This window comes from Suricata suricatta, chromosome 13 (genome assembly GCF_006229205.1).
Source record: "Suricata suricatta isolate VVHF042 chromosome 13, meerkat_22Aug2017_6uvM2_HiC, whole genome shotgun sequence".
In the NCBI taxonomy this organism is placed as follows: Eukaryota; Metazoa; Chordata; class Mammalia; order Carnivora; family Herpestidae; genus Suricata; species Suricata suricatta.
Window position 1 is genome coordinate 31,888,826 of NC_043712.1, and position 11,033 is coordinate 31,899,858.

An 11,033-nucleotide genomic window follows, 5' to 3' on the forward strand; every position below is an offset into this window, starting at 1 on the left:
ACATTCCACTTCGCAGACTGGAAGCTTACATTCTAAAAGAAGAGGTGGGGGGGAACCCTGAAATGCAGCCATCTACTCCAGACAGTTAAACCTGAAGTAAAATTAGAAAATGTGTCACATGGAAAAACTCTGCAGTGAGAAATGGCTTCTATCCACCCCCCTTTTTTCTTGCTGTGGGAGAGTGAGTAATTTGGCATTTCAACTAGACGGGGAGAGGGCAGCTGTGGTCTCTGCTTTGTGCCAAATACACACAGTTGTTGGGCACAGTTCTGTATCCTGGCTTGTGGACTGCACAGGAGTGGGGCATCTGCCTAGCAGCCAGATGGACAGGGATGAGGGCTTTTGAGTTCAATCACTTCCCCAGGTGCCACTGCGTTTGGTCCTCTAAACTCAAGCATCCTAGAACTGTCATACTAACAGTGCTTTTAAGGGTTCACCTGGTCCAACCCCTTCACTTCTCAGATACGAAGCCAAGGCCCATAAAGAGGCAGGGATCTAAGACCAAAGAACAGGGGAACATTAAAGCTGGGCCTTTGGGCAAGTTTCTTCCATGCCTCCCCCAACTGTTGCCATACTCGCCTCCTGAGTCTAGGGGAACCCCTCCATGGCTGATGGTAACCTGAATGTACCAGGCTGCTTCCAGGTTATTTGTTTAGCAAGCTTTGCCCGAGTGCCTGCCAGGGGCCAGGCATGGTGCTGGGTGCTGGGGGGACAGGGGAGAATGTCCTCAGTGTAGACTTAAAGGTGGCCCTCCCCCAGATTCCAGCCACTTTGGAGTTTGTGTGGTTTGAGATCAGGTTATCAGGAGGAATATTCTTGGAGACAAAGCCAGAACAGCATATCAGTGGGATGTCAAAGTCTCAAACGCCATGCTAAGAAGTGTTGTAATTCTTTTCTATGGCTGCTATGAAAGGTCACCACAAATGTAGTGACCTGTATCAACAAACGCTTCTTATCTTACAGTTCTGCAGATTAGAAGTCCAATGCAGGACTTGGATAAAAAGTAAGGGATCAACAGAGTGTGCTCCCTTCTGGAAGCTTTGAGCGAAAATCCATTTCTTGCCTTCTCCAGCTTCTAGAGGCCACCTGTGTTCTTTGGCTCACGGCCTCTTCTTGCATCTTAACACCAGCAAAGAAAGCCGGTCAAGTTCTCACATTGCATCTGTCTGACCTCTTCCCCTGCCCACCCCTTCCATTCTTAAAGACCCTTGTGATTACACTGGCCCAGCTGAGTAGTCCAGGACCCTCACCCTCTTTTAAGATCGGCTGATTATCAACCTGAATTCCATCAGCCAGCCCAGTTCTCCTCTGCCATGTGACCTCAGCTAGTCACAGGCTCTGGAGATTAGGGTGCAGACACCTTTGGAGAGCCATCTGCCTACCACGGGAAGATGACAGAGGGTTTTCAGCAGGGGTGACATAATCAGAGCTGGTTTTACAGTGCTGCTCAAACTGTAATGTGCATGCGAATCACCAGGGATCTGGTTAAAATGCAGACTCTGATTTATTGGGTCTGTGGATGAGACTGGAGAGGCTGCATTTTTACCAAGTTCCCCCGTGAGGCTGATGCTGCTGGTCCATGGACCACATCTGAGTAGCAAGAATCCGGAAGGCGCGTTGTAGGGTGGAGAGACACAGACTTGTGTGTTGAAAATAAAGACAGAAGAAGCCAGCCACTACGATGCAAGGCTGGGAGGGGGGAAGCGCCTGGCTGACCCAACTTCAGATGGAGTTGTGTGTGTGATGCCATTGACATTCCATGAACTTAGGTTCAGTTTGTCACCAGCTTTTGGGCTCTCTAGACTTCTACTCCAGAATGGTTATAACTTCCCAGCACCCACAAGAATACCTTCATTTTTCTTTTGTGACACGTATGCTATCCCGACATATCTGTTATATCCAGTCCTTGCTCTCACCCCTGCTCTGGTCCCCACACCACCCATCGTAGCAGATGGCTGTGGGTGGCCTTCCAGCAGGGCTGGAGGCACACACAGACTTTGCTATGGTCAAGGGTTCAGAATGCTGGGTTTTCACTGAGAACTCCACAGTCCCGGGCTTTGAATGACTCATTCATTAATGTATTCAAACGCTCATTGTGTCTGTTTGGTGCCATGTCGGATGCTGAAGAAACATGGATAAATAAAATAGGGTTCCTGCCCTCGGGGAACCCACAGAGATGTGGGAGCCAGGGAAGGAAGGTCCTCAACTACAGGCCCAAGGGTTACCTCACTAATCTTCACAGTAGGAATTACTGGCCCAATTTACAGGTACAGATGGTAAGGGGAAGGGAGGTCACTCAATGGGAAGTAGCAGAGTTGAGATTTGAACCCAGGACCCAGACACCCAGACCTCATTTGCCTGAGCTACATCCCCTGAAGGTCCCTCTAGTGACAGCTCTGTCACTCACCTGTGTGAGTGGGAATCCTGGGACTCAAGATTGCCACCTCAGAAAGGGGGCCATTGTACTGCATGGATTCTTCTCAATCCTGGCTGCACCCTCAAATCACACCAGGAGCTTTTCAAACCTGCCAACGACCAGACCTCACCCCAGAGGAATTCAGAATCCTAGACATGCAGAAGGCTGGGAGTCAGGTCATTCTGAATCTCCAAGTGATTCTAGGTGCAGCCAGGATTGAGAACCACCAAGGTCCTTGGACCTGACCTATGCAACTCCAATTTCCTGTGGAATCCTCTTCTCTTCCAGCCCTTACAAGGCATGTGCAAAGTGAATGAACAAGCAGGAAGGGAAAAGGGAGGAAAGATTCCCGACTCCATTCAACTAAGGACAATATGAAGCAGTAATGCAGTCCCTTTACTTGCTGTCATTTTCTCCTTTTGGATTAGAGAAACAGCAGGAGCAGATAAGAGGGTGTGAGCTAGTTTTGTGTGCTGCTGCGGGAAGTGCAAATTTCTATCACCTACCCAAAGAATGCACCAGGGCCAATGATTTGTTTTAGGAATTTGTACTCGGACATAATTGCAGAAAAGGTCAAATCCAGAGCTACAAGAATAGGGTCATCAAGATAGGGTTTATAATAGTGAACAGCCAGAAACAGTCCAAAGGCATAAAAGGGGGCTAGTTTAATTATGCAACTTACATACAATGAAATATTATTTCAATTACAAAGGATGTTAGGAAATAATATTTATGTCCCAGAGGAAGTGTTTAGTTGATTACTAAGGGGAAAATGCCGAGCAGCCCAACACAATGCACAGAATGATCTATTCTTTTTATAACGCATGTGCACATTTTGGCAAATAACTTTGAAAAATTGTCCACCAAATGTTAGCAGCATTTGTCTCTGAGTCATGAGATGATACGTGACATTTCTGAACTCCTTTTACCCCCTAGATTCTTACAATGACTATTTTTTTTACTCTCAATTTTTAACATTGACACCTGATTGAAAAAATAAGTCTCCTCTTCCAAAGCCTGCTTCCCTTCCCCCGCCTGCCCCGTCTTTTGGTGGAAACAGACACCCCTACTCTGGTAGTGCTGAGACCTGCTTGCACCTCTATTAGGACATGCAGGAGCAGCTCCCCAGCATTTAATCCAGCTGCTGCACCCTGGTCTCTACTACTGAACCATGAACTCCTCTCGGACGGGTGCTCAGTCCAGTGCATCTTTTGAATCACCCACCATCCACCCCAAAGGGCCTCAGAGAGAGCAGGTAGCCAGGTGATTGGGAAAAAGACGAGAATCTATATATCTACAAATGTATATATCTCTATCGTAGCCAGAACACAGAATGGGGCAGTTTTTCAAAGACTTCAGCAAATGTTCACTTTGTGAAAAGACTAGTTGAAAAAGCCCTCTTGGTGGTAGATGGAACTTTAAAGCTGGGCCCCATTTAAGTGCCTCAGTGATGGAGGGATGGCTCCTGGAGAAGCTTAAGGCAGGGCTGCTCCCTGCACACCACACTCTAGCTGAGCTCCTCCAAACCCAAGAAGGGTCTCTCCTAATACCTGAACTCAGGGATCCTGTTCATTTGAGGGAGGTACCCGACCCTCAGAACAGATTCCTTCCCTGGCCAGTCTTCAAGTATCCATGCCATGCAACAAGTGTGAAATGAACTGGACTGGATAAAATTCGTTTGGTTTGGTTTGGGTTGGCTTGGCTTGGCTTGGGTTGGGTTGAGTTGGGATAAGGGGTGGGATGCACTCAGTAGGTGACCCCAGCCTCATATCTCCCTCATTAAATTTTGCCAAATAATAGGTATGAACCTTTTCCCAGATTCTTCTTTAACCCTAGACTTTTGCTTTCTTGAGTCAGGGTGGAACAGAGGAAGGTGGTCAGTCAGCAAATCTCCTCCTCCCAACATCTCTGATGCATCTCAGCTCCTCTGGGCTCTGTGTCAATAGCAGTAGCTCAAGCCCCATGATCGGTTGCTCTGACTTTGAAGCCTTGTTTGTCCATCCATTCTCCTATTGCACATTAGTGTCTTCCACTGAATCTTACTGTAAGATTTCCTCCCCTTTCATAACTCTCACCTGCCTACCACTTCTCCAACACTCCCAGTATCCAATCATATCATGAAAACATTGTGTGATAAATCAGTCTGTACTAAAAAATGTATGGTTTAATGAACGGGGCTTCCCTTACCAGATTTTAAAATATATTTCAAAGCAACAATTATCAGGGCTCCCGGATGGCTTAGTCGGTTGAGTATCTGACTCTTGACTCAGCTTAGGTCATGATCTCACACTTTGTTGGGCTCCACACTTACAGCACAGAGCCTGCTAGCGATTTTCTCTCCCTCTCTCTTTCTCCCTCCCCACCCCCCTCAAAATAAATAAGTAAACATTTTTTAAAGCAACAATTATGAAGACCATGTGGGATTTCTAAAACATGCACATGCATAGGCACAAGAAAGGTACCAAAGTAGAGGTTTGAGAAAAAAATTTTGATCATTAAAGAAAAAAATGTATATGATAACGAGAACCAACACAATGACTGGTTAATAGCTTACATCTTAATTAGTGTTTTGGAGAATCCTGGGTACCATTTTGGGAAGAAAAACTGACTTCAGATTACACCCTATGTGATCCACGTAATTTACCTAATTTATGGTCTGTTTTAAGTAGGTCAAGCTATAGACATGAAAGGCAACCTTAAAAACAAACTCATATATTTAGCTAGCAGAGAAAAAATAAATGTACAACTTTGGACAAAATGGAGACTACCAGGAATAAGATGAGTGGGAATAAACTAGAAAACAAATTGTTTATGCAAAGATGTATTGAAAAAAAAAAGAGCAAAGTAACATTAGCATAAAATCTTAACTAGTTATTAAAGTCACGAAAGGAGAAAAACCTAAAAGCCCCATAATATACCCTCATTACTCAGCCATGGTCACCCCACAGCTGGCAGAGCTGGGGAAGAATCAAGATGAATGACATGCCATAGATGATACGGTAAATTGGCACATTCTCTCCAGACCACAACCTGGACCTACCCTTTCACTCCCTCTTTGATTCAGTGAAGGAGTTAGTTTCCTGAATGCTCACTCGGCCAGGCCTGTGCTAGGTTCTGGGACACAGAGTCGGGAAGGCCTGGTCCCTGCCTCTTGGAGCTTCCCGTGTGGCAGGGGAGGCAGACGAATGGTCAGTGGTTGTGGTCCAGTCTCAGAAGTCCAGTGACTGAGGCATGAGTTGATAAACAGTGTCAGCCCAAAGGAAAAACACTCCAACATGCCAGGCAGAGGAGGGCTTCCCAGCGAGGATGCTTAAAGGGTGAATCGGGGGTTGCCAGGTGGACAGGAAGAAAGGCATTCTCAAAGAGTGACCAGCCTCTGCAGAGATTCAGAGGTGAGACATTGCGTATCTCATTCTGCAAGCTGCCGGTGGTTTGGAGTGAGCCCAAGTCAAAAGGGGCTCTGTACAACTGGAGATCGGAGCCCACAAAGGGCCCACTGCAGCGAGGAGCAGGACCCTCTTAGGGAGACTGAGAATCCAGCAAGAGTGCTTAAAGGAGGAAGGAGAATGATTAAATTTGCATCTAAGAGAGCTCTAAATCTGTAAGAACTGTGCAACTACTTCTGTTTTTTGATGGACAAGTCTGTTGGGGTAATCTAGTAATAATAATAATAATAATAATAATAATACAAAAAGAAAACAAAGATCATTTGTCAGAAGATGATCCCAACAGCACTGTTCATAATAATGACAAAAGAGCCAAAGTCCCAGTGGCCAATTGTGGACAAATGAGGCACGACCCACACCCTCAAGGTGCTCTCATGGAAAAGAGAGAGAAATTAACATACTGACAGTACAGGGGGGACAGTGGCTGGTGCGGGAAGAGACAGATGAAGGACAAGGGTAGGTCAGTGATGAGAAAGCTTGGCCAGAGAGATGCCTCTTCCGGGGTGCCACTTAAGCCAGGAGGCAGAATTCGGCCTTAAAGAGAAGCAGAGGGGAACAAAGTGTACTCCAGATGGGGAGATTCATTCACATCGTGTGCAAAGTCAGAGAGACTGCAAAATCCTAATCCTGCATGGGAAGATGTGGCTGGTTCACCATGCAAGGAGCTTTCAGCCTGCACTCTGCTGTAGAACACACAAACGGCTCATGATGCTACCACAGGAATTCCCCACTTTATACAAAACTAACAAGTTTACCCAGGAATTAAAACACTACAATCATTTCTATTCGTCGTAATTTACAATGGTACGTCATCAGCAGTAGCTCACTATCAGCCAGGGCACAGGTGGGAAGCCTCAGGTGTGACTCCTACCCGCTTCTCTCTCCTTCAGGAAAGCACATCAGACGGCCATGGGCAAGAGTGAGATGATCAGAGGAAACAACCAAACTGGCTCTGGTCAGCGTTCAGGTTTGCACCCAGGAAGATGTACAAATGGCCAAAAATCAAACGAAAAGACGCTCAATATCATTAGTTATCAGGGAAATGCAAATCAGAAGGACAATGAGGGGCCACTTCATACCCACTAAGACAACTGTAATTTAGAAAATGGAAAATAAGAAGTGTTGGCAAGGATGTGAAAAAATCAAAGCCTTTTGTACACTGCTGGTGGGAATGAGAAGTGGTAGAGCCACTGTGGAAAAGAGTTTGGGAATTTCTAAAAAAAAAAAAAAATCTAAGCATGTAATTACCATGTGCCCCAGCAGTTCTGCTAGGTATATGTACCCAAATTAATGAAAACAAGTACTCAAATCCTTCTACCACATGTGCATAACAGTGCTACTCATAAGAGCTAAAAGGAGGAAACAAACATCCCTATCAACAGAAGAATGGATAAATGAATTGTGGTATATCCATTCAGTGGAATATTATTTGGCCATAAAAAGGAATGAAGTACTAACACCTGCTACAACATGGATGAATCTCAAAAACATTATGCTAAGTGAAAGAAGCCAGACACAAAAGGCACAAACTTTATGATGCCATTTATATGAAAGAGCCAGAATAGGTAAATCCATAGAGACAGAGAGCACTTTTTTAGGGGTTCCCAGGGGCTGGTGGGGTGAGGATGGGGGCCATGGGGAGTGACCACTTCATGGAAATAAGAGTTTTCACTCCTTGGAGAGAGGAAAATGCTTTGGAACCAGTCAGAAATGACAGCTGTACAACAGTGTGAATGGACCAACTGCCACTGAATTGTACACATGAAAACGGCTAGTTTGGTTGTGTCAATTTTACCTCAATAAAAAAGTCAACCAGGATAACCACCTGTGCAATAAATATATGAAAAGGAAATCAACTTAAAAATCAGGAATAGATACATTAAGACTATAGTAAGGGGGTCTTCAGTTGGTTAAGCATTTGATTTTTGCTTTTGGCTCAGGTCATGATCTACAGTTCATGAGTTAGAGCTCCACATTGAGCTCTACACTGACAGCATGGAGCCTGCATGGGATTCTATCTCTTTCCCTCTCTCTCTGCTCACCCCCACATTCTTTCTCTCTACCTCAAAATAACTAACTGGAATTGAAATAAAGCCTTAAAAAAAGACTACAGTAAGATTCTACTATGTACTCATTAGAAGGGCTGAAATTCAGCCCCATGACAAGATCAAGTGCTGGTGAGGATTTGAAGAAGCAGAACTCTGATACCTGGTGGGTAACTATGCACCTCAATACAACCACGGTGTGAGATGGCCTGGCACTGTCTGTTCAGGTGGAGGGTGTGCCCGCCCTGTTACCCAGCACTCCGCTCCTAGATACAGAACCATCAGGAATATGCGTACGTGTGCACCGAGAGACATGTACAAGCATGTTCGGAAGCCCACCACTGTCTCTGCCAAAATGGAAACAACGCAAATGTTGCTGCCGAGAAATGGATAATGTACAGTATATTAATGCAGCAGAAAATTATACAGCAACAAAGATGAATGAACTACGGCCACACAAAACAGTATAAACAAATCTGAAAACTTAATATTGAGTGAAAGAAGCCATGTATAAAGTTCAAACTCAAGCAGAACTGTAGAATTTGGGGATACATGCTGGGGTACTAAAGTTATTTCTAAAAACTGAGGAAGCAATCATCAGGAAAGTCGAGGCAATGGTTACCTCCGGGGGCAAGGAGCGAACAATCACATCCACGGGGCACAAGATTCTGGGGCTCTCCTATATCTCGACCTGGGTTATGTGGATGTTTGCTCTGTGATAAACACCTGCACTGTAACTTGTGTGTGCACTTTTCTGAATGCATATGATATATCAGCGTAAAGAAAAGTAAGTAATTTGCACATATTGGGATTTTATTAACAGGAACACATAACTTCTGAAACTGCGGCCCCTGCCCCTTAAAACCACCCCCTTATCTGCTAAAATAGCAGGTGTTCCGATGACACTGTAACTTTACTAGCTGAGCCATGCATGACACAGGAGGGGGCACAAGGATTGGTGTAGGGGACAGGGTCCCATAGACAAGGGTGTCTCCAAACAGGGCAGGCCAGGAAACCCTCTGGAGCTGGGAAGCCTTGAGACTTTGGGCCTCAGTTTCCTTACCTGAGGCACAGAGATAATAGCCCCGGTCCCTGCCTCCAGGAGCACTTTTGAGGACTGGGTGAATGTAACCTGGACATGCTCACACCTCTGCAACATATAGAGTCGTTTGTTTAGAAGTGTTGGCCTTATTAAACGGCAGGCAAAATTTTGTTTGCAGAAGGATATCTTACATGTCTAAGAGTCTCTGCGGAGGCCCAGAGGGACGCTGATACCCATCAGTTGCAAAAGGCCCTTTCGTGGCCCTTTCCAGCTCCTGACGGTTTCCTGGCACTCCCTTTTTACGTTATGGATGGGAACAGGACTTCCTCTGTGTTGTTTCTAACAACTGACTTGACATCAAGGGCTCCAGCCTTCAAACACAGGAGGAGAAAGAAACACCAAAGTCTCTTTGCCCAGAATCTTCTTGCTTTTGGAGGTGGAGGTTGCAGCAACATTCACAAAAGACCATGCAACACAAGGCCGCCCTCTACCGCTGAGCTGGCAGGGCCCTATATCATACGCAAAACTGCAACGTTTGGGCATGGGGGGTGGTGCTGAGAAGCCAGAACTGTGCTCCGGCTGCCCTCTGATCTGCAAGAAATGCCAGGCTGAACGCTCTGGCAGGAAAAGTGGCCAGAGGCCCAAGGAGACAATGGTCTAGGTTGTCCCAGGCTTCCTCTAGCACACAAAGGGTTAACCCAGGCCACCCCCTCAATCTTCAGTGTCCTTCAAAGGGAGAGAGGTTGCCCCCCCTTCTCCTCCTCACACACTTATTCCATTGAGACCATCTACTGATCTCCTAAATCCAAAAGGGGTGGGAGGCTACCCTTTGGAGAACATAGTTCTGCAAACCCGGCATGAGGACAGGGGTGAGGGTGGAAGGACGGGAGCCTAGGGATCCGGGATCCGGTCTTCTTTTTGGACAGGCTACTTCCTAAGCCTCCCGCATCCTCAGTGTCTTCTGTGAAACTGCCTGAATTGCTCTCTAATATAGCGATTTCCAAGATCGACCCATAATTTCTATTACTTACTTTGTGCCTACTACGTGCCCAAGTGTGGAAAGCATATTATCTCTAATACCTCTTTTAATCCTCACAGAATCCCTATGAGGAAAGGTAGTCTAATTATTCCCGTGTTTTGGGGTAAGGAAACTGAGGCATGAAGCAGTGAAATCCATTGCCCAAGGTCACCTAACTCAGCCACACTTCAAGCCCAGGCAGCCTGAACACAACCCAAATCTCTTTTAACTCAGACCCTACTGGTCATCCGTCCTGCTCTGGGTGGAAAGCGAGGCCCGCGGGATCCTCTGGCTCCCCGCAGGTAGCTCTTCCCATCACCCACGGCACCACTGCTCACCATGGATGGGACTCCTTCGGCTAACTCAGGGCTAAGTTAGGGGTCAAGGCAATTCAGTCCCGTTATTTCTTGCGCGGCAAAGGCGCCAGGTGTCTCTGCGGGCGCTCCCGCTGCCGCACCTGTGTGCAGAGCGGGCACCGGCCCTGTCCTTACAGTGAGCGAGCGGGCACGCAGGACCCGCGCGCGGGCTCCGGGTGACCTAGACCCAACTGTCCCCGCGGAGCCGCTGGCGCTCCCCCTGTGCTTCCAGGGTCCCTCTACGCCCACGACTGGCGGGGCCGCGCCCTAGCTCCACAGCGTCCAGACCACGCGCCACCCGCCCGACGGGTCGGGGACCCGGGTTCGCCCCTCGAGTCCCCCTCGCCGCCTGGGGGAAGCGGCGGCGGGAGCGCCAGCGCGCACGGAGCGGCGAGGACTCCCTTTTATGTCCAGGAATGAGCGCGCACCACAGGCACGCCCGCCGCCAAAACCAACTTCCCGGGGCGCGCAGAGGCAGCCGGGGCCACCCCCGGGCCGGGTCGCTTACCTGTCGCGGAGCGGGTCCGGGTGACAGCGGGGAGAAGCGCGGACACCGAAAGCAGCCACAGCAGGCGCCAGCACAGTCCGTTCCTCCTGCAAGAAGTGGGGGGCGAGGAGGTGAGGCGGGCGCGAGGGGCGCGGGCCCGGGGCGCGGGGAAGCGAGTCCTACCTTGGCGCCATCTCGCAGACCCGCCGAGCCCCCCGAAGGC

The 11,033-nt window shown here is 47.8% G+C and overlaps 1 protein-coding gene across 2 annotated transcripts in view; it reads right to left on the bottom strand.

Annotated features, from left to right (window-relative positions):
• The window catches only part of COL15A1 (collagen type XV alpha 1 chain), a 102,724-nt gene extending 91,699 nt beyond the window's left edge, over positions 1–11,025 (bottom strand). For both annotated transcript variants that reach the window (XM_029920642.1, XM_029920641.1), the window contains exons 1-2: positions 10,994–11,025; positions 10,832–10,917 (exon numbers count right to left, since the gene is read on the bottom strand). In XM_029920642.1, the coding sequence (XP_029776502.1) occupies positions 10,832–10,917; positions 10,994–11,004 (97 nt within the window). In that variant the 5' untranslated portion in view covers positions 11,005–11,025. The remainder of the gene's footprint in view (positions 1–10,831; positions 10,918–10,993) is intronic.
• Between the last annotated feature and the right edge of the window lie 8 nt (positions 11,026–11,033).